The sequence below is a fragment of the Pinus tabuliformis genome, chromosome 2_2 (genome assembly GCF_031772625.1).
Source record: "Pinus tabuliformis cultivar Carrire ecotype Pingquan chromosome 2_2, CPIR1, whole genome shotgun sequence".
NCBI lineage: Eukaryota > Viridiplantae > Streptophyta > Pinopsida > Pinales > Pinaceae > Pinus > Pinus tabuliformis.
In genome coordinates this window covers 1,166,053,934-1,166,079,465 of record NC_142300.1, presented here as the reverse complement: position 1 = coordinate 1,166,079,465, position 25,532 = coordinate 1,166,053,934, and the positions used below count along the sequence as shown (strand labels likewise).

Here is a 25,532-nt window from a genome sequence, read left to right as displayed (position 1 = left end):
CACTTGGCCGCCTCCACTCCACCCTCAGGCAGTTTCACCTCTGTTCCGCCGCTCGCTGGATCCATACCTTCCACCACTGGGAACCCTAACCCTACCTCGACAAACCCTAACCCTACCCCTGTTTCCTCGGGCCCTAATTTGGAATGGGTTTCGGTTCAGTCTCATCATTCGAGGTCCAAGAAGAAATATAGGTGCCACAAGTCCAAGGCGGACGATATTATTCTCAGGCTGGAAGAAGACATTCAGTGGGAGAAACAATGGACTTTGCAGACAGGGTTCTGGTAGGGCGCATCAGAGGCAGGAGTTACACGGTTGCTCGACTAAAGACCTGGGCATCTGAGGTTTGGGGACACCATCTGGTGGACATCCCATTTGTTCAGACATTCGTGAGGGGATGGTTTGCACTGAGATTTGCTCGAGCCGACCATACAAATTTGGTTTTGTCCTCCTATTGGCATTTTGAACATGCCCCTGTTCTTTTGAAACGTTGGACACCTCTATTCAACCCAGAGACTGAGCAAATTGGTGTTGGACCGGTATGGATTCGACTCCTGGGTCTTCCTTTGCAATATTGGTCTGAGGATATTTTCAGGCGGATTGGAAACTCTATTGGCACCTATATGGAATATGAAAAATCCTACCAGACCACTGGCATGATGGCATATGCCAGAATTCTCATGAATCTGGATACTCAGGGAGGCCTACAGGAGCATATCACTATACAGTGGAGGAATACATCCCGAAAACAGATGATTGACTATGAGGGCATACCATATTGATGCAGGAGATGCCACAAGGTTGGTCATTTATTTAAATATTTCCCTCTCAAACACAAGAACAAGAGTATAGCATAAGACATGGAAGCGGAATTACCCAGAGACATTCCTAGTCAACCTGAAAAGGAAGACAATTTGGAGAAGAACAATATGGCTACAGAAGACACTCAAGGGGCTACTATTGGTTCGGGCATTGACAAGGGGACTTAAGCTACAAACCCTCCACCCCTCCTCCTCCGAAGAGCACCAGTTTGGCCAAGGAGGACATCACTCCACCGGGTATGTCATCTTCATCTTACTCTCTCTTTACACCTTCATCTGATATTACTGCAGCAATTGCATCCCATATTAATAATCTGGCATCCCATCCCCACATATCTCCTTCATTCTCCTCCTGCACTTCCTCTTCAAAGAAATTGTCTCTAGGTACCCCAGGACGAACTCTCTCCACCTCCCTTCATTGCTATCTTCCCCTACTACCCCCTATCATTTCCCCCTGTCATCCTTCTCTTACATCATCCTCCCTCCCCTCACTACCCCTCCCCTCTCCCTCAATATCTCCTAGATACTCCCTGTGATCCAAATCAAAGGATAGAGGTTGCGATGCGATTATATTGGATCTGGATGTGGCCCTGCCTCGCATAACCCTTCCAAGGGGCGCCCATCTCACCTCACTAGAGCCAAGCATGCGGCGGGAGACGAGGTTGCCCTTGGGTGACAACAAACTATTGATAGGGCCCTTAGAGCAAGGAATGGCCCTCTCCCACACCCTCCATGAAGATCCTTTCTTTCAGTTGTAGAGGGATTGCTAGCCCTCCTAAAAAACTAGCACACAAGGGGCTCCTTACATTGGCTCTGGTGGATTGAGATTTTTACAAGAAAACCTTTTTTCGGCCAAAGCCCTTATTACCCTTCTAAATTCTTGGATGCTGAATTGGACTTTTCATGCCCTGGATGTGACTGGGAGATCAGGGGGCATTACTATTGGTTTCTGTAACAAATCTATTGACCTCAGAAATATTTGGGGAGGAAGGGGATATATTGGTGCGGATATATATACCTCCTCATTGGAATCTGAATTCCGTATTATGAATATATATGGACCTTGTTTGGATCGAGAAAATTGCTGGAGAAGTTTATTAGACTCAGACTTTCTGCAGGCTGACAACATCATTCTTGGTGGAGATTTAAATTTCTCTTTGGGATTTAGTGAATCTTGGGGACACCTTGCTCAAGTTGATGGATTATCTGATATGATCTCCACCTTGCTGGAGGATCATCAGTGGGTAGACATCCCATCTACCAAGATACAACATACATGGACAAATAATCGAAGTGGAGATCATAGTTTGGCAAGAAGGCTGGATCGATACCTCATTAAAGAAGCATTATTAAATACCCATCCACGCATCAGGAAATGGGTTGGGACAGGGGGTATATCTGATCATCGCCCTATATATATGGAGCTGGAAGACATTAATCAGAGAACAAAAGGCCCATTTAAATTCAATGCCTCTTGGCTCAAGGACCCATCATACATATAGCTAGTTACTGACTTCTGGCAGTCCCATCCTATTCCAGAAAACGAGGACCACTCTGAAGGGTTTATCCGCAAACTGAAAGCACTGAAAGGGATCTCTAGAACTTGGGCACATCAGAAGTGGAAGAATGATGACAACACACTGCAAGAAGCAGAGCTGGCCATTGCCACTCATGAAGACTCCTCGGATGGCACTTTCTTATCACAAGAACATAAAGAACACTACTCTTCCCTCATCAAGAAGCGGACACAAATACTGAAGGATAGAGAGGAGAGCTGGAGACTCAGAAGCAGGGCAATCTGGCTCACTGAAGGAGATGATAATACTAAGTTCTACCACAAATTTGCCAATGGTAGGAGAGCAATAAACACCATTTGGGAGCTTCAAAATGAATAGGGACAATCAGTCACGACTCAGAGGGATCTGGCTAGTCTGGCCACTGCACACTTTAAAAGCATATACAAGGCCCCAAGGGCTGCTAATATCATGGAAATCATGCGAACTGCAAAACACTTTCCAAGATTCATGGAACAGGAGGATGTTGAGGACCTTACTAAGGAAGTGTCGAAGGAAGAACTCAAAGCTACAATCAAATGGTTTAAGAAAGACAAGAGCCCCGGCCTGGACGAATGGTTAATCGAATTCTATATTGCTTTCTTCGAAATCCTGGGGGATGACCTGCTTAAAGTTATGGAGGACTGCAGAAGGAGAGGTAGAATATCATCAGCCATCAAATCCACCTTTATAGCCCTTATCCTGAAATCCGACCATCCTACCTCTTTTAATGACTTCAGACCCATATCCCTCTGCAACTGCCTTTATAAGATCATTGCCAAGATCATCGCAAATCGCCTAAAGCCTATTCTATCTAACCATATTTCCTCTGAACAATTTGCTTTCCTACAACACAGACAGATACATGAGGCCATTGCCACGGCCTAGGAACTCCTCCATTCGGTACAGATGAGGAAATTGAAAGGCATGATATTGAAAGTGGACCTATCTAAGGCTTTTGACAGAACAAATTGGCTCTATATCAGACTGTTACTGACTCATCTTGGATTTCCTTATTCATTTATCAAATGGATAATGTGCTGCATAACGGATGTTTCTTATAGTGTTCTTTTAAATGGGGAGGCCACACCATTTTTCTTATCGGAGAGAGGACTCAGGCAGGGATGCCCACTCTCCCCACTACTTTTCCTGCTAATCATGGAAGGACTAAGCAAAGCTATCATATCAGCATGGAGCAGGGGTCACATGGCTGGTATCAAGATCACAGAGAACTGTATTCTTACCCACCTCTTATTCGTTGATGACGTTCTCATTTTCTTAAATGGTAGTATTGGGGATACTACGATCCTACAGAATATTTTCAATCTTTTTCAGCAGGCAACGGGGATGATTATTAATGACAGCAAGTCTACACTTACAGCCTTTGGATGCACACAGCACGAGATTGTGTTTACTACACAGCGCTTCCCCTTCACATTACAGAAGTTGGAGGATGGATTGAAATATCTGGGTTTCAGGCTCAAACCATATGGATACAAGATCACAGACTGGACCTGGCTCATTGCTAAAGTGGAGAAGCACCTTAATGTTTGGTATCACAGATATCTCTCTCGTGCGGGAAGACTAGTTCTCATTAAGGTTGTGATAGAAGCTACACCTGTATTTTGGATGACTCTTGCTTGGATCCCAAGAGGAATCTTGAACAGACTTCAAAATTTATGCTGCAGATTTCTTTGGAAAGGTAACCAACCGAGCAGATTATTTGCATGGGTTAAATGGGACATGATTTCCAAGCCCAAGAAATGGGGCGGTTGGGGAATTAAAAGACTAGATTTATTCTCCAAAGCACTGGCGGCAAAGCTCGGCTGGCAACTCATTGCTACAAATAGTCTCTGGACCCGGGTGGCACATGCAAAATACATCTGGCCTATGGATTTGATGGACTAGTTCAGACAACAACACAGGGTTAACAACATCACATCCAATCTCTGGAAGTCGATAATCAACTCTATTCCTCTTATATAACATGGAGAATCAAGGAGGGAAATGCAGTCCGTATAGGCACGGACCCATGGATTGGTTGTGGCAATGCGCACAGACTGCCAACAGAGTTGACATAGCACCTTCATAACAGGGACATCACTCATATCATTCATATAGCGGACAACAACAACTCTACCATACTTGAACAGGCTTGGAAATTAGCTCAAGATTTGCATATTCATAATCAATGGCAGCAAGAATGGTATGACTACACAGAAGCCCTTACTCAGGCACATATTCGGTTAACTTAAGGACCAGATGAGATTGTCTGGGCGTTTGCAAAGCTTGGTACATACTCTCCAAAGGACGGATATCTAAGGTTGATGGAACCTTACAAATCCTAGCATATCAACCCTACCTGGAAAGCACTCTGAAAACTCAAAGTCGCTGCACGAGCCCGCCTACTTATGTGGAATATATTGTTCGACAAGATTCCTACTGGTCTCAATTTGATGAAGAGAGCTTTCCATGGTCCATTCTGGTGTCATATCTGCCGTAACGATGAGGAGAGTACTGAACATCTCTTCTTAGACAACCCCATCATCAAGGATCAATGGAACTACATCATTGCTCACTATCCTTTCTTAAAAAACTGGAAAGGCAGGAACGTCATGGATGTCTAGAGTCTATGGTGTGAAAACCACAATGGCAAAGCCAAAAATATGCCCTTACTTATGTGCTGGTCATTGTGGATTGCTAGAAATCAATCTATTTTTAATTTAAAGATCCCTCACTAACCTGCTATTATGATCAGAACCATTGCGGACTTTGATCTCCTAGCCGAGGAGGACTCCAATTCCCCTCCCCGAATTGTCAAGCCTAAAGACATTGACAAGTCTATTGCGTGGGCATATTTTGATGGATCCGCTCAAGAGGCGGGTTGTGGTGGAGAAGCCATACTATACCTAAATGAATCTCATTGCATCAAAATGAAAATGAGATTAGGGAGGGAAACAAACAATTATGCTAAATTATGCACTACAAAACACCTCATTCACTTTGCATTAGAAAAGTATTGCAAAAATATACAACTCTTTGGGGATTCCAATATTGTTTGCAATTGGTTAAATAAAGCATCACATTACAATGCATATTAATTGAGGCATATTTTGGATGAGGCACACAGATTGATTTCTACTTTTGACTCATTTACCTGTCATCACATTTACAGGGAGCACAACTTGGGGGCAAATTTCCTTTCCAAAGAGGCAGCGCTTAGACAAAGCGATGACTGGTTGATACAGGAAGAGATTGATGGGACTTTCTACCAGCATTATCACAGACCTTTCGTGGAGCTCCGAGAACATGGGCTATAAGCCCTTTTTTTTTGCATAAACACTTGTATATATTATGCTATTTATATTTTTACTGCACTTGAGCAACTTTATAGGACATATGGTACCAATTTTGATATTTAAATTCTCTCTCTGAGAAGAGACAGAAACAAATTTTGATACAGTTTCTCTATACAGAGAACAGGCACAGGAATCAGATGAACTTATATCAAGGCTCCCTACGTGGAGAATACATATCTGGACCTTTTTTTGTTCTTTTGAACTCGATAGGCAACTTGCCTCCATATGCATATGCTCTAGCATCTACAAAATGTAATTTCTTATATATTAATAGAAATTACGACTTTTTTCCAAGGGAAAAAAAATAAAAAACTATTACATATGTGATTTTATACTAATTTAATTCTAATACTGTATTTGAAATTAGTTCTACAATTAAATATTACAAAATTGTCAAATTATTCTATTTTTTGTTAATATATTAATTATTAAAAGAAAATGAAAATTAATATACAAAATATACAATTCCTCTCTTTGATCTTTTAATGGTTTGAGGAAGATTTAAGATCAAACTGCTAAAAAGGAAGTGCGGGTGTGGTGATGATGCAAAGTAACGAAATGGGAGAATGAAAAAGGGATGTTGAGAAAGCTTTAAAAAAATGAATAAGTTATTTTTGGCAAAGGTTTCACAATGAATGAAAAGTGCAAGAATTTGTTGCCTCAAGGAATAGTCTTTGAGAACAGTGAGTAATAATAAGACTAATAGGATGAAAAATAAGAAAGGAATAAGTTCACTTCAATCTCCTCCATTAAGTTTACAATGGAGTCGTACATTCATGCATCATAAAGCTTATTACAATTCGAATCTAGAAAACGAATACAAAAGTGTATTAGTTACAAATTCTAGAATGAAACATTTGCATAAATTTGCCATCAAACTCATAAAAGTATGAAGTCAGAAGAAAATGTAATAAGCATGAAATTTTAACTATCAAATTCATAATGACCGCCAAGAAATCAAGAAAATGCAAAAGTCGCGATCATTTGATAGCAATAAATCATTCTTTACAAAAATCTAATTACATAGCGGTTTGATAAATAAATTCTCCTTTTTCTGAATACCATTACAAAGAACAAAATCTCCCTCTCAAGCTTTCAAATCTACAAAACGATTGCAATAGTGTAATTCTTTTTCAGTCTGTGGAAAATCCCCTCTTCTTACTCCTAGCTATGGATTTGAATCCCCTATCAACTTTGATGATTGTACTTTTAATAGTGTGCATAAGATTCTCTAATCCTTGCCATCAACAATGCATTGTCCTTAGCTCGATCATGATGTTGACACAATCTTCCAGTAATCTTCCAGATCCAAGTTTCCTTTATTGCGGTCCACTCTCAATAGCTTCCTTTATTGAGTGTTATTATAATTGAACCATTTCTGGAGAAGGTAAGCGATTTTCAATCCTTATATTAGCGTTGAATTATTCTACTTGTTTATCAATGGTTGGATGCTCCCTCTGATTCATCGTTCTTCATAATTTAGCCATTTTCTCTGTGTTTTACCACTGTTTAATTTTTTGCCTTGACATGAATGGTGAATCAAATCGATTTACCTGTGACCAAATCCCTTTCTACCACATCAATCCATTTCTACCACATCAAGGGTTTGGTTTTTGTGAAATGAGCTAATTTTGCTAAGTGGTTGGTTCCATTATGGCTACTGTGAATTGAAATTTTGGCCCCTCTAGCCAAAATCCCAAATGTGTTTCATAATTTCTCACACCCTTGAGGAGCAAACTGATTTCTACCATTTATGGGTTGCATACTCATCCTTTTCTTAGCATACTTATACTCTACCATTTGTAATTATTGGATTGATTCATTTTACAGTTTTATATTATACTTCAATATAGTCAATACACTTGTTACATTTGCCGAACAACGAAATGGGATGATTGCTACTTGTCCATATAAGAGTTTAAAAGGTTCCAATCCTATCGACTACTTGTATGTTGTGTGGTATGCCTAGAGGATGAATGGTATCTTATCATCCCATTCATCTTTATCTTGATTTACAAACATTTGATAGTCCCTTGTGTAAAGTTTTGTTAAATGATTTGATGGTGCCATTTTCTTGTGGATGGTATGTAGTAGTCTTCCTATGCTCGATCATTAATGTTTGAATTGTATAATTTACAAAATGAGTCCCTCTATCACTAATGATGACCATAGGATAGTCCAATCAAGTTACTATGTTTCCATATATAAATTTTCCTACTAATTCTTTTGTACACGATTCGACTGGTTCTGCTTCTACCCACTTCGATAGATATTCCACTGTTGTTATGATGTATTTTTCTCCCATACATTTATCTCTTTTCAGAAATGGTCTGATGAATTCAATTGCACAAATCTAAAAAGGTAGCCATGAAACAAATGAATGTAATAGAATGTGTTGTTTAGGTAGTGGTCACCCGGATCTTTGGCATATATCACATTTTTGTACATGTAGTCGGCAGTCTCGAAATATTGTTGGCCACCACAACCCTGCTTGCAGTATTTTCCTTGTGGTCATGTCGCCTTGATAATGACCTCTTTCTCCTCCTTTATATGTCTCGTTAATAATGTCCTTCCTTTCATGTTCCATGACACATATCCAAAGTAACTCGTCGTTACCAAGTTAATATAATTGTCCATTTATCAATGTAAACAACATTGCTCTAATCGCGATAATATATATATATATATATATATATATATATATATATATATATATATATATATATATATATATATATATATATATATATATATTCAGATAATCCCTTAGGTTCCTTTCCTATGTGTAAAAATTATACTATATCAACAAGTTCTCCAGGGATCGCTTCAATTCTAAACACGTGTGTATGTGGGAGGTCATCTTCAATATACGTCAGTTCTTCCCCATATTCTAGTCGGGATCAATGGTCAGGACTATCATTCTTCTTACCTATACAATAACTTCAAATTCAAATTCTTGAAATAATAATAACCAATGATAGATGTGCCTCTGATGAACTGGTTTATTAATGAGGTACTTCATTGCTTTATGATCACTATATAATATAAAAGGGTTCGCGAGGAGGTAATGTCATAATTTCTACAAAGCAAATATTATGGCTAGAGCTTCTCTTTTAGTTGCGAATAATTTCTTTTAGCGTTGTTGAGATTCTGACTGGTGTAGGCATTAGGGTGATCTATCGACTCATCGTCAGGTTGTGCCATAACTGCTCACACTACCACATTCAATGCATCAACTTGCACATGAAACTGCTTCAACTAATCAGGAAACTTGAGAATGGGCGCTTTGACTAATTTCTTTTTTAGCAATTAGAATGGCTAGTTGCACTTATTTGACCAGATTATTGCAACAATTTTAAAATTTCATCTATGGGAAATGTTATATCGGAGTAGTGCGTAATGAACCATCTATAGTAACCAATATGGCCCAAAAATATTTTAATTTGCTTTTGATTCACAAGAGGTTTCATGTCTAAAATCACTTTGATATATGCCATATCAACTTTGTTTCTATACTTTGAAACCATATGGCTTAACAGTCTTCCAATGGGTGTTGCAAAGATACATTTTTTATGTTCAATGATAGATGTATATGTTTACATCTTTTAAACATTAGTCTAAGCCATTATATATGATCTTTAAGCAATGTATATACCATCCAATCGTCAAAGTAGACTGCCATTATTTTATAAATATATTCCTGGAAATCTAAGACGATGATTCATGAAAATATTGCTAGAGAAATTTTTAGTCCAAAAGGAATTATTGGATAAGAAAAAGAACCAAATTCAGTGACAAATGGTGTTTTGTCCCTGTCTACTTCTGCAATAGGTACTTGATTGTACCCTAAGAAATGATTTGTAAAATAATAGCATTTGTGGCCAACGACTTCAATTATGATTTAATCAGCAAATAAATTAGGAAATGGATCAGTCGCTGTTAATTTATTCAACCCGTGGTAATCAACACATATGCACAATCATGATTTTTGGGTTGCACAACCATGGGACTTGTCCATTTTGATGTCTCAATTGGATAGATGATGTCGGAGACAAACATCCCCTCTATTTCCTTCTGAACGATGGGTTTATAATTATGATAAAGCTTGTAAGGTATCTTTTTTATTAGATCATCTCTTGGGATGATGTTGATTTCCATATTCTCCATTTATTTTACAAGTTCCTTTAAATATTTATAGTCATGGGTGGATACATATTCGTATTCTTTTAGTGAATCGACAAATTCCACTATTTGTTTGTCTAACCAATAGTCACCAAGTTAGGCGATCTTTGGTCGATCATCATTTGATATATCAGCTTCTTGTATTTTCACTTCCACTTCTATTCAGTTAGGTGCCTTTGACTCGTCAAGTTGTTGATCCCAAAATTTTGTTTCTTGGTATGTAGGTGGAAAATCTAGTTTCTCTGGTTTCTCAATTTTGTGCACCGATTTTATTCTTTTGTGATTTTCTGGATGATCTTTCTTTCAGCAAAAGATTTGGCCAGGGATAAGTGTTTCTTCCATTTCTAACCAACTATCCATTTTATGTTCTTATGTACATGACATGTAGTTACATGTCATTTAGACATTGACTGTTGAATTTTTATTGTAGATTGATTTTTCCTTTATGAAATCCTTTATTTTATGAACTGCACAGGTCAATTCTCGTTCCTCTAGTTTAAATTCCAAATCCTTAATGAAATTTTCTTTCAAATCTTTCCATTGTAAAGATTTTCCTCGAGCTTCTTCTATTTTATACCATTTGTTGGGCAAGTTGTCTAAAGTATTTGGAAACATGTCAGCCCAAACTATCTCATCTCTATATCTGATCCTACACCATTCTGATTCACAATTCTATATGTGAAGGGTGGGGTCCTATCTAGGGTTAAATATGGGTATATTTTCTTGTGCAAAAAGATTTTGAACTCCAAAGAATTCAATAATATATGTCATCCACATTTGGAATCAAGATGAGTGGGTGTCCCACTATCTTGTTGCTTGACCCGTAAAGGTTTGCACCAGACTTTACATCCTCCCATGTTCACCAATAGATTTTGTTACTTGTTCAATATGGTTAACAAGGGAAGCTTGTTCTTTAAATCAAATCATGTTGCTGGAATCTTGCATTAAATCGGTCAAAAGTAGTGATGGTGTTCTTATACAATTTTTTTAATTTAAAAATAGGCATTGCTTTAATAGAATAACATGTGATGATTTTCGTCATTGGGATTGCTTCAATCGTCAAGCATTCTTTGCCTCTTGATTCATAGTTTTTGACTTGCCACTTGTAGAGCTCTATATCAAAATTTTGACCAATGGATAGAGGCAAACCTATTAAATTTCACTAAAGGCATTTTATTCCACGTTGTCCCGATCTTCATGCAGTACTTGGTACAATCTTCTCATTTCTTATTCTTCTTCACAAGCTTCAACCCATGGGTTTGCTTCTCAGGGGACCAAAGGAATAATAATTTCTTTTCATTACCTTTAAGCTTAATTTTGTCTTTATCTAATGGTATAGTCACTTTCATCCTCCATCCTCATGGTCTACTGACTAGTGCAGGGTATGCTAGTATTCCATCAACTAGGTCGATGACTTCAAAATCAACAGTTGTTGGGATGATCATAGTTGAAGGTTTTACTTGCCTCAATGCCCCAATAGTTTCAATGAATCTTTGATCAAGAAGTTTAAGATAATTGGTCATCTTATGCAAATTAGGTCTTCCCATGCTAATCCATGTTTCTCGTGGGAGTATATTAACTTGTGACCCAAATTGGACAACAACTTGTCTTACCATATAACCATTCATTTCAAGGTCGATTTTTGGATCGTGATCTTCGAATTGTTTTCCTTGTGATAATTGTTGTACATTTTTACATTTCTCCCTGCTTTCATTGCAGTATTTTAGCATGTTCAAAATCTCTACTGGATGTCCAACTAAATGTTCTTCTTTTAGAAGCTCCAATAATTCTTCTAATATGACATACTTGATTGATCAATGACAACAAGATCGATAGTGGGTTGATTTCTCACAGGCATGTTGCTTTCTTTCATGTCAGTGTTGTATTCTAAGAATGATTCATTGGTTTAGCATGATCTATCTATGTATTTGGAAAATCGACTTACTCCGAGTTGCGACTCTTTGCCGACCAGATTTGCACTTTCGATTTCTTTGATAGATACTATTTGCAACAAGGGGGATATGATCGTGAGATTACTGAGTTGGAGAAGTACTTGTTCAATTTCTTTATTCTCACTTGGTTGATTCTCACCAGGATTTACGACTTCTGGTTGATTTCTTTGTTCATCTTCATTATGCCAAACAACAGGTATGTATGAATAATTACGTGATGTTTACTGAAGGAATTCTCTAACGGTGGGACTTACTATTGATGCAGTCAGAATTCATCATGTCGTGGGACCAGACTCATCAATTTCCATTACATCCACTTGCCTTCTCGGACTTATTTGTAAACCATTATTTTCTATCAGAGCGAGCGGTGTTATGCCTCTCAACTCATTTGAGGAGTCTTTTGCATCTTCGCTCACCCACTATCGATTTGGCATTTTCATCCTCTAGTATTCTTCTCTTATTTCTTCACATAAATTTTTCCTTTTGTCCCATGTTTTTTTTTCTAAATGTCGATCGATTGCTTGTATTGTTGATTATTCTTCTATCAGGTATTTTCTTGTTGTTATTTTTTAGCATTCGACCTTCTTTCTTCCATCTTTATAACTTTTAACTACTTCTCCAACTTTAATTCTTTATTTTTTTACTTTTATTTTCTCATGACTCGTTATCCCCACCCCACTATGCCGACCTGACTTAGTGTCAGTTAGAAAGGGAGTACATAACAACCATTTTTATTTGCTTAAAAAATAATCCCAAGCTTCTTTCGTATCTTTACTATGAAATTTCCTCAAATTGTTGCAATTGGAATTTACTCTTTTAACTAGTTAATAGTTTATTATTTTTCTTATTAATACTAAACAAATCACACTGCAATTCTTCACAAATAAATTTTGAGGAAGCTAAATAAAATGTTGGAATTGAGAAAATAGGTGCACACTCATAATAAAATCGACCTAATAATTTTTAGACAATAATCCCTAGAAAAAACCTCGAAGGGAAAATTAGTGCAACAGATGAGGGTTTATATTATTATTATGCAACAATAAAATCTAAGTATAATAATTTGGATGCCTCACTAGCAATCCTTCTGCAAATCTACTGCCAAAATATTTTGAAGAAATTTTCTCCCTTCTGCAAATAATCTTGGCCTCCCTCTAACTTGCTCAAACCTCACTAGGAAAAACTTGGCCTCCCTCTAACTTGCTCGAACCTCACTAAGAAAAACTTGGCCTCCAAGAATTCGCACTACCTGGCCTGGGAAATTTGCACTGCCTACTAGTTGTCTCTAGAAGAGTTGTCCTGCCTCTCTCTGCCTTTGGAAATAAATCACTCTGCCTTCTGGGTTATCTCCTAGCCTCCAACAACTGAATTGCCCTCATTTCTGGTACTTTGAACTAGGTTTATGGCCACTCGCACTAGCTATGTGACCCTCTCTGTAGAAATATTCAACCTCCTTACTACCGTTGATTTGTTGCTTGGAACCTCTACCAAAAAACTCTTCTACTGCTCCCTTAATCACTATTCCTCTCCTTCTCTGGCTCGAACTCCTCTTCCTACTAAATCTCTGCAACTAGAGAGCTCGATCTGCCAAGGAAATCACTCTCTGTGTGTCTCACAATTGTCTTTATCTCCATCCCATCGATCTTCTCTTATAATTTCTCATTCAAGCACCAACGACCATGATTAAATCATTATCAATGGCTATGATCATCTTAGACTCGATCCATGTGAGTCTTTAGAGATTTATCGATCTTTCTTAATTAGTTGTTTTTAATTAGTCAATTTTCCTAAGTTAGACTTAGGCATCTTTTTAATTACTGATAAATTAACTTAATTGAGTGGTCTCTAGGTTTGTTCTCCCAAAACATTTTATGGGTTTTGGATATCTTGTGTTCCTTAACCTATCTGACACAAATCTAGACTAGAACACTTATCTGATGCTACAAAAACTAACAGTCCCTCTTAGAGAGGAAGGTGTTCTATCTTCTCCACTCCACTACTATACTCATCAACCTAATGAATATCCTGAAGTTTTTAGTTGGACCACCTCATGGTGTTGATGTCTAAAAATTGTAATTTAACTAACTCTCACTATCCATCAACGTTGTGCATGCTTTGGTTCATCTGCTAACCCTATGTTGATGGGCAAAAACGACCTCATCAACATCAAGGGAGGCCACCTGGCCAAGGCCCCAAACCAGACCCTTTTCCATGTGGGATGGTGATTCTAATTGGTTCTATTGGGTCTAGTTACATGTACACCTAAAACTAGCCTAAAGTTATCCTTATCTAAACTAAGTGTTACTTTAACATAATCTTACTATGATAACCTATATGTAATGCTAATTATTAAACCTACAAAGAACTACACTAAGACTAATGCTATATTAGATACTAATGTGTTAATACTTATCTCTTATATTATACCTATATTAATATATCATATATGAATATGTTACTAATTATGATACTATATTAAATATATATTAACACTAATCCATGTTAATATAAATCTTATATTAAATCTATGTCAATCTATGTTAAATAATATTATATTATATTAAATACTAAGTGATGTTATATTAATATTATTCAACTTAACCTAACATAATGTATATATGTTACTCTAATATATTATTATTCTAAACACTCTACTCTAATAATATTATGAAAAATTATAATTTCAATAATAAATGATTACAAGATATTAGTTTTAAATAGACATTATTTATTCTAAATATACATTACGTAATATTGATGATGATGATGATGATGGTTAACATCCATTGAGACCAAACTTTAGTCTAACGAACCTAAACAAACAAATTATTTAGTTTGATTTAAGATTTTATTCATATGCTCAAAAAACTTGGAGAGAAGCCTCCCGAGCTCACTATAATTTTGACATCGTAAAAGGCTAGGAAGGTCACTATTGCAATAAAGAAAACGAATTATTTAGTTTGATTTAAGATTTTATTCCTATGCTGAAAAATCTTGGAGAGAAGCCTCCCGAACTCACTATAATTTGGACATTGTAAAAGGCTAGGAAGGTTAGTATTATGAAACTGAGATCTAATGTGGTTGTAAGTGGGGCACTCTAAGAGGAAGTGATTTTCATCCTGGATGTTCATATTCTCACAGAAATGGCAAATCCTTTCCATCCATGGTGTTTTAGGAGCTGCCCAACGACTTGTTTCACTATGGAGCTCATGAGAGTTTGCTCTAATCTTGACTATATTAATTTTCTTCTTTGAGCTAATATAATTTATACTAAAAACTAACTTAATTAATATAATATTTACAATGAATAACATTAAACTAATTCTATTTTACAACATTATAATATGAATATAAATATTATTATACTATATGATAATATGAATGTAACTCTACATTTAGTAACACATACATTATTTTTATCTAATATAATTTAATAATACTAATGGTGTATATTAATTATATATTAATAGTGTAGTTTAAAAAATATTATATTATTATAATTAATTTATATAACTATTACATATCTGATTCTATACTAAATTAATTCTTTTATTGAATTTGAAATTAATTTTACAATTAAATATTATAAAAAATATATTTTCAAATATCACAAAATTGTTAAATTATTTTATGTATTTTTAATCTATTAATAATTAAAATATATATAAATTAATATACAAAATATACAATTTCTCGGTTTGATCTTTAATGATTTGAAGAAGATTTAAGATCAAATTTCTAAAGTAAAAGTGCAGATCTGGTGAGATGCAAAACAACGGAATGGGAGAATGAAAAGGCGATGCTTGAGAGAAAAAAGTATTTTTTGGCACAGGTTTCACAATGAATGAAGAGCGCCAGAATTTGTTGCTTCAAGGAATAGTCCTTGAGAACAGTGAGTAGTAATAATAAGGCTAATAGGATGAAAAAGAAGAAAGAAAGTTCACTTCAATATCCTCCATTAAGCCTACAATGCAGATGTGTATTCATGCTATCATAAAGTTGATTGCAGTTAGAATTTAGAAAACGAATACAAAAGTGGATTAGTTATAAATTCTAGAACGAAACATTTGCATAAATTTGACATCAACTCAGGAAAAAAAAATAAGAGTATAAAATCAATAAATTCTAGAATAAAGCATTTGCATAAATTTCCATCAAATTCATAAAAATATAAAGTCAAAAGCAAATATAATAAGCATGAAATTTTAACCGTGATCATCAAGAGCAATAAATCATTCTTTACACAAGTCTAATTACAGAATAGTTACGATAAATAAATTCTCCTTTCTGTGGATATCATTACAAAGAACAAAAACTCTTTCTCAAGCTTTCGAATCTACAAAACAACAAAAAAATTACAATATCGTAATTCTTTTTCAGTATGAAGAAAATCAATCAATCCCCTCCTTTTAATAGTTTGCATAAGATTCTCTGACCCTTGCCATCAGCAATGCGCTGTCCTTAGTCCGATCATGATGTTGACACAATCTTCCAGTAATCCAAGCTTCCTTTATTGCGGTCCACTCTCAGCATACCAAGTGTTGAGTGTTGTTATAATTGAACCATTTCTGGAGAAGGTGAGCGATTTTCATTCCTCATATTACCGTTGAATTCTTCTACTTTTTAACCAATGGTTGGATGCTCCCTCTAATTCATCGTGCTTCATAATCTAGCCATTTTCTCTGTGCTTTATCACTCTTCAATTTTCTGCCTCGACATGAATGGTGAATCAAATCGATTTACCTGTGACCAAATCCCTTTCTGCCACATCAAGGGTTTGATTGTTGTGCAATGAGCTAATTTTGCTGAGTGGTTGGATCCATTATGGCTACGGTGAATTGAAATACCCAGTATCACGCTTACATAAAGCAAAGCAGAGCAGAGCTTCCCACTTGAGTCCATTTGTTAAGATAAAGCCTTTCACTTCTCCAATTCATTGTCGAAATGATCGTGAATTTAACTGTGGCGAGATTTGTGTTCAGTTGGCCGTGATTTCTTTTATCATTGCAAATTGCACGCGATCCATCTTTCTTGTGTGAGTGATGTGGCTTGCCCTCTTATGATCCACGTATTATTTTCATCAAAATTCGCTCACCCACAACAAAAGAATAATCAGAACGATTGAATCGGTCAAATGGCATTGCAACGAAATCAGAATGAAAGGATGGAGTGAGAGGTTTGTGATTTAAACCATTTATCACGCATTCACCACACAGGAAAGTATTATATAGATTTATGAAACGGTGTGTTTTATGTTTATATCAAAAATTGGGAAAAGTCCCACATGCATGGCGGATACGATATTATAGTTGTATTACAAGGAAACAAGGCTGACGTCATGTTGGATTGAAATTTATATCAATCACGTAACCGTATGATTGCGTGGCCATATGACAGCTCATTCGCTAAAACCTTGCTTAAGGTTTAAATTATTTACAAGAATTTTGCTGATGGTTTTAAAGATTTAAAATCCCGTAAATGTGAACGTCCATACGCTAAAATTTTGATTAAGGTTTTAAAATTTTTAATTATTTACAAGAATTTTGCTGATCGTTTTAAAAATTTAAAATCCTGTAATTTAGATTATGTACAAGAATTTTGCTGAAGCTTTAAAATTTTAAATTTAAATTTTTTTTCAGATCGGAAAAACATAATTGTATATATATCAGAAATATGAACATAGCATTATGTACCAATACATTTGAGGGACTGTTTCTCATGAAGAAACTATGTAAAGGGATGGAGAATTTGTCACAAAAATAAGCCCCAGCCATACTGATGGGCATCAACAGTGCATGCCAAAAGAGAACTAACGGCCATACTGATGGGCATCAACAGTGCATGCCAAAAGAGAACTAACGGCCATGAGAGATATGAGTCTAAATTAGTCTAAATGTGCATAAAGAAGGCAATACTTAACCGCTGAAAATAAAGAAGATCATAACAATTTGCCCTCATCAAAAAGAAAGCCAGACATCAAGCTTGGAGGACCTGCGCTCACACAAGAGGCCAACATGGTTTTAAAAATTTAAATTATTTGATGATGATTATTTTAGGTTTTAAAAATTTAAATGGTTTATGAAGAATTTTGTCCAAAATTTTAAAAATTTAATTATTTGATAATGATTATTTTGTTAAAAGTTTTAAAAATTTAAATCATTTATAAGAATTTTACTAATAATTTAAAAATTTTAATTATTTGATGATGATTATTAACATCCACTAAAACTAATATAATATATACCTTTTCAATTTAAATTACTTACCATATAATATACATTCTTTCCAATTTAAATTATTTATAAAAAATTTACTATAATTTTAAAAGTTTAAATTATTTCCCATATAATATACACCCTTTCAATTTAAATCATTTACAATATACTGTACGTCCTTTCAATGTGTTATGATATATGTTTTAATTTATTTTCCCAGTTTTAAGTTTTGTTTCTGTAAATTTTATATATTAAATAATATATTACATATTTATAATATTATTGCAATGCTTATTTTTATTAATTTGTTTTATGATATATGTTTTAATTTATTTTCCCGACACATTAAATAAAAGGTTTTATGTTTTGTTTTTTTTTAAATGCTATATTAAATAATATAGCATTTATACTATTATATATTAAATAATATATTACATATTTATAATACTATCATAATGTTTATTTTTATTAAAAAAAATTAATATAATGTTTTAATTATTTTTTATTATTACAATATTTACCTAACTATTTGTTGTTAAATGAGTTCTATTTTTATGTTTTTATATTGTTTAATTTATATATATATACATAGATAATAAAATATTACATGACTTTATAAACAATTTATAGTGTATATTTATTACAATTAGTTCATAATAATATTATATTACAATGTAATTATAATATTTTGTTTAATAATTTATATTTTTTACTCTAGGTGTGTGCTAAAGCATATGGGAAAATGCCAACAAGCAAAATTGACGCAAAAGGTGAAGTGATGTGGCAAGGTGAGGTGATGTGGCAATTAAAGGTGCCACATCACCTTCTCATGACCATCAAGAGAGTGTTTCCATGAACACAAAAGATAGCAAAGAGGTGCCAACAATCCAACAAGCAAAATGCCAATCATAATGACCATAACGAAGCATAAGTAAAACGATCAAAAGCCAAGAAATAGTAATCAAAGAAGTCATCAGCGACTAACATGCCTCGAAAGGAGGGAATTTTCCAAATACAAAATGAAGGGTTCCCATCATTTTGTTGAAGAAATTACGGGGGAATGGTTGTGGCCACAACACCCTGTAGCTGAACTAACTTGCATTTACGTTGTTGTTGACACTACACTGTGCCTCCCTCCATTGTTGCCAACAATGTCTATGTTGCATATGATCATATGTTGTTGTTGTTACAACTACTGCAACTAAGAACTAATCTATGAATCCATTGTTCCCCTCTAATAGCTCTACAAATGTCTCTTGAGTCTTTGACTGCAACTAGTCTCTGCATGTCTACTAAGTAATTGCCTGTAGTCATCTATCTTTGTGCCTCTCTAGTAACTGACTAAAACTATTCTCTACATTGTCTCTCAACATCTGATTGCAGCTTCTAACATTGATCCTCCTAGTACTGAAAAGTGTGCGTCCCCGTAGTCAAGGTAATGATCCAAGATGAAACACCTGTCTGATGTTGCCCTCCTTGGACCCTGCCCAATCCTGCAACTTTGAAGTTATCATGGTCCTCCTCCATTTGGAGGTATAGATACTATCAATACAAACTCCTCCAACCTAGAGGTTAATTCATCTATCTTTGTTGAAGTTGTTGTTTGTTGCTCCCCCTTCTTGTCCTTCTTCTTCTTGGGACACTGGGTGTTGTAGTGACCAAACTCACCACACCTGAAGCATTTGATCTTCGACAAATCCTTCTTCTTCTTCTCTCCTCCCTTTGAGCCTTGTCCCTGACTGGAACCTTTATTCTCCTACCCTTTAGATCCAAGGGTTGCGTTCTCCTCATCTTTCTCAACCTTCGGCCCTTTGCTACTGTTGTTGGTAGTACCCTAGACAAGACTAAGCCTTAGCTCCTCTTGTGTGAAATCACTCCATAAGTGATTCCCTGAACGATTGTTGCCCATTCTTTGGTAAACCCATTTAATGATATTCACACAAGTTCACTATCCTCTAGTTTCTCACCTACTGATGCTAACTCATCATGGACTTTCCGAATTCTTGTGAGTTAAGGAGTCACACCTTCACTTTTCATTATCTTTGTGGTCCTTAGCTTCTCCTTGAGAATCATTTTACGATTCTCTGAAGGATCCTTGTATAGCTTCATGACGACATACCACATGTCCTTTTTTGTTTCCTTCTCTATAATATGTGGCACAATATGATCTCAAACTCCATCCAAGACTATCCTCTTTTCCTTGGCCATCTCTTTATTGAAGGTAGGCAGTTGTTGTGGATCTGTTGGCTCTTCCATGACATTCATCACAAAATCCTTCAGACCATGCTCATCTAACAAAAACTGCATTTTGGCCTTCCAGATGCAAAAATTTGAAGCTTCGTCAAGTCTATCCTAGTCTCTGAGACTTTTTGCGGCCCATCTCTATGAAAACTCAAAAAATAGGAAATAAAATAGAATTCTCCTCTCTTTCCCACAACCTTGTATCTACTACTCGTACTTCCTTAGGAAATGTGCAGATTTGTTACTACTTGCTTACAGGTGTCCTTTTTTAGTACTCACACTTCCTTCTTCCTCAAATGGGAAACTCGCTCAACCTTTTGGAAGTCCTCCAAAATCTTGCACACAATCTGCTACTCTTGAAGCTCACATTGGCTGACTCGAAAAACTACTACAACCTATTGCAACTGGAAATCTTAGATCTCCTCCTAGAAATTGGATTTGGAAACCCTCCAAGAAATTCTAGAAATTCCTCTTCAATGTGCCTTTCTCCTCCACCGAGCATTGATTTGCTACTACAAACCTACTGCAAACCAATTGCACCCAGATCTGCTTAATGAAATCACTGATTAACTCACTAGAATCCTCTATCCAGAAAATCCACTACCTAAAAACTCTGCTTATGAGGTTGATCAAATTTTCCTCCAACCCGGATCAGGAAATTGAACCCTCTGTCTCTGCAATTTGCACTTCCTGGTGGCTTGCGCAAATCTAAGACATTTGTGCTCGTAACTCCCTTTGAACTTTCACAATTTCTACTAAGCTCCCAATGTAATCTTCAGTGCTCTAATACCATGTGAAATTTCCTCCAATTACAATACCTAGAATTCACTCTTCTAACTAGTTCGCAGTTTATTAATTTTCTGATTAATACCAAATAAATCACACTGCAATTCTTCACAAATAAATTATGCAGAAGATAAATAAAATGTTGGAACTGAGAAAATAGATCGACACACATAATAAAATCAACACAATATTTTTTGTACAATAATCCCTAGAAAAAACCCCGAAGGGAAATCTAGTGCAGCAAATGAGGATTTATATTATTTTTATGTAGTGGTAAAATGTGAGTACAATAATCTATATGCGTCACTAGAAATCATCCAACAAATATACTGGCAAAATCATTTGGAGAAATTCTCCCTTCAACAAATAATCTTGGCTTCCCGCTGACCTACACGAACCCCACTAAGAAGAACTTAACCTCCGGGAATATGCACTGCCTAGCCTAGGAATTTCACACAACTTGCTAGTTGGATCCAAATGAGTCGTCATGCCTCTTGCTTCCTTTGGAAAGAAGTCTCGCTTCCTTCCGGGTGATCTCTCAACCTCCATCAACTAAATTGACCTCCTTTCTGGCACTTTAAACTAGGATTCTAGCCACTCACACTCGCTATGTCGCTCTCTACATAAATATTCGACCTCCTTGCTACTATTGATATGTTGTTGGGAACCTCTACTGGAGATATCTTCTGTTGATCCATCAATCACTAATTCTCTCATTCTTTGGCTTGAACTCCTCTTATGGTTGAATCTTTGCAAATGGATAGCTCAATCTTCCAAGGAACTCACTCCCCCTATGTCTTGTTGAAAATTGCAAGATGAAATGTTGAAAATGACATTAAGGAAATCCTAATTTAATTTTCCCTTGAATTAAATTAGGAGAAAATTGCAATTCCACATCAGAAGACAGCTTGAACGAGTTAACTAAGTTAGTATCACTTGGTTAGATTAGTCAATTCGAGTTGTGGGCCTAACTTGAGTCATGTAAAGGGATTCCTAAATTTTAGGAGCCTTGGTTGAGTTTAATTTGAGTTTTAATAGTTTAATTAAGTTAAATTGAGTTGATGTTAGTTAAACTAGTTCCAGCTGTTGGAGGAACTAGTAGGAGGTCTAGCAGTGGGGTGTTGCAGCTTCAGTGTTCAACCAGTTAACTGATAAATCAACCATAATTAACTCATGCATGCCTGAAATTTGAACTACCCAGTTGAGATTGGAGTTCAAGGGAAATGTACTATCAGTTATATAATTATCCAAGTTGTACACATGGTGCATGGAGTCATAGGAAGACCCTAAAGGAACTGCGCAATCCAATGGAGGAATTTTCTTATTAAACAAGGACCTAATTCCTCATTGAACAACACAAAGAAGTAAGAGCTTGGAAGGCTAGGAAATTGGCTAAGTGTTGGCAAGAGTCAACCTAGGAAGCAGTGAGACAGATAGAGATAGTGCAAAGTTTTCTTGGGCTTGAGAAAAGCATTGTAACCTTTTCATATTTTATAACTAATGCATTATACAAATAGCAGGGGTTTTTAGTTGTGGCTTTCTCTAAGAAATCTTTGTGTAATTTGTTGATTGAATTCTTTCTCTTGTATGCTTCATTATTTTGCAATCATTTAATTTATTTCCGCTGATGAGTACAGTAGATTCAAGTGTATTGTTTTAGCAAATTACAATTAGCAGTTTGAATCTACAAAGAATTCCTACATGGTATCGGAGCAGAAATCACGATAGAAGAGAAGAATTTGAAGTTGTCCTTGTAGGTGAAGCAAATCATTGTGCTAGTCAAGAACCTGTATGCACTTGAGGTCTAAGATGCATGCAAAGCCTTGAATAGCAAGGCAAAGGTTAGAGACTTGTTGGGTTGAGAGGGAGCATAATTTACCTCTCAAAATGGAGCCTCAGAAGCAGCCTCAACAAGTTGTGGAGTAGCCACAAATGGAGAAGCAAAGAGGAGACACAATCGAAACATCCACTAAATCAGAGACCTCTAGTAGGGGAAATTTTGAGCTAAGTGGGCAGAGGGAGCACATGCAGCCATACCTCCAAGTGTGAGGTGGGGCGATGGGAAGCAATAGTCCCAAGAGTTGGAGAAATTTGGGCAGGATCCATTGTGGTGCATTTGTCTCATGGATCATTACCCTTGCTACAAATGCCCACAATATTCAGTAGCAGGAGGATCAGTGTCAGTCAGATACTGAGGAGTGCAGCGTAGTGTTGATAGCAGAGTAGGAAGCTCAATGGTAGAGTCAGCAACAGCACAATTTTCCCAGAAACTGCAACAGAGACGATTCCAGATTGATTCAACGATTATTTTTATTTATTTTTGGATACTTTTCAATTGCAGATGTTGCAGTAGCAACAACAACAGTGAGAAGTGTTGCATGCAGTGCATTCCAAAGTTGACAGATTGGGATAGATTTGAATCTCTTTCTTGTTGAGAGGGAGTGTTGAAAATTGCAGCAAGAAATGTTGAAAATAGCATCAAGAAAATCCTAATTTAACTTTCCCTTGAATTAAATTAAGAGAAAACTGTAATTCCGCATCAGAAGACTGTAGGTTTTAACCCTATACAAAAATTACCAGCAAACAAATTCTTAAAAATATAAAATACAATAGCGAGAAACACAAAACAAATACACAAGGATTTTCCCTTGGATCCCAAAATCGGGACTACCAAATTGATTTTTCATTATGTTCCTTTCAATGTTACAATACATATGTATACATGTCGAAACATTCATAAACCCCAATCCATTAACCCTGGATTAGAACATAATCGTAATTCCCTTGACCAAAGCTACAAAATACCATAGGCATAAAACTATCATACCTAAAACCACATGCAAAACCCATACGCAAAACCATAGGTAGGTTTACCCACCTAATATAGGATCCAAAAAAATAAATTCTACAATATATGATTCATACTAAATTAATTATATATGTGATTCTATACTAAACTAATTCCAATATTGAATTCCAAATTAATTCTACAATTAAATATGGTGAAATATATAATTACAAATATTACAAAATTGTCAAATTATTTTATGCATCGTTAATCTATCAATCACTAAAAGAAAATGCAAATTAATATACAAAATATGCCATTCATTTGTTTGATCTTTAATGATTCGAGGAAAATTTAAGATCAAACTGGTAAAATGATGCAAATGCAAAGTAACGGAATTCGAGAATGAAAAAGGGATGCTTGAGATTGCTTTAACAAAAGGAAAAATGTTATCTTTGACAAAGGTTTCACAATGAATGAAAAGCGTAAGAATTTGTTGCCTCGAGAATAGTCCTTGAGAACAGTGAGTAATAATTAAGCTTATGGGATGAAAAATAAGAAAGGAATAAGTGCACTTCAATCTCCTCCATTAAGTTTACAATACAGATGTACATTCATGCATCATAAAGTTAATTACAAATAGAATTTAGAAAAGGAATACGAAAGTGCATTAGTTACGAATTCTAGAATGAAACATTGGCATAAAATTGCCATCAAACTCATAAAAATATGAACTCGGAAGTAAATGTAATAAGCATGAAATTTTAACTGTCAAATTCACAATGACTGCAAAGCAATCAAGCACATGCAAAAGTCATGATCATTAATAGCACTTGAATAAATCATTATTTACACAAATCTAATTACGAGCAATTCGATAAATAAATTATCATTTCTCTAAATACCATTGCAAACAACAAAAGAATTATAATAGTGTAATTTTTTTTGTCTACAAAATATTATGTTAAAAATGGGAGCTCAAACTTATAATTTGAAATTAGCAGCTCACAGGTGCGCTTGGAGACTGCCCAAGCAGAGAATTCTCTATTCTATTAATCATAAATATGTAATTTTACATCATTTTAGGGAGATTAGAACTGACTCCTAGAAAATAGGAACTAATCCTAATCTAGGACATACGTACAACCAGAAAATAAACTCTCTCCAATAATGCAATATTCTCCATTATTTTCAACTCTCCCCCTTAATGGAAAAAGGGTTCACCTATACTCCTAACATCTCCCTAAACATTTCAAATTTAATCCTCCCAAGGGGCTTGGTAAAAATATTTGTTGCATTATCACAAGTATTACAATATTCAATAAAAAATTCTTTAGATTGAACCTTCTCTCTAACAAAATGAAACTGAGTATCAATATGTTTTGTGTTTTTGTGAAACACAGGGTTGTTTGTCAACTTGATTAAGCTTTGGTTGTCACATCTAATTATTGTAGCATCTTTTTGTTTTTCTCTAGGATCATGGAGAAGTCTCCTCAACCAAATTGCCTCACACGTGGCTACACACGCTGCTTGATACTTTGCTTCTGCAGAAGATAAGGATACAATACTTTTATTCTTGATGCTCCAAGCAATTACCCTGGACCCAACATTCAAAGCACAACATGTTATGGATCTTCT

The 25,532-nt window shown here is 35.7% G+C and overlaps 1 protein-coding gene across 1 annotated transcript; it reads left to right on the top strand.

The window, feature by feature from the left end:
• The first annotated feature begins 257 nt into the window (after positions 1-257).
• LOC149197583 (uncharacterized) lies at positions 258-779 on the top strand. The gene has a single exon (XM_089408733.1). It carries the CDS (start codon positions 258-260, stop codon positions 777-779), a length of 522 nt encoding a protein of 173 aa, XP_089264859.1.
• Positions 780-25,532: the final 24,753 nt, after the last annotated feature.

What these genes read in the sequence shown, in the direction of transcription:
- LOC149197583 (XM_089408733.1), top strand. Translation starts at nt 258, where the DNA reads ATGGACTTTGCAGACAGGGTTCTGGTAGGGCGCATCAGAGGCAGGAGT.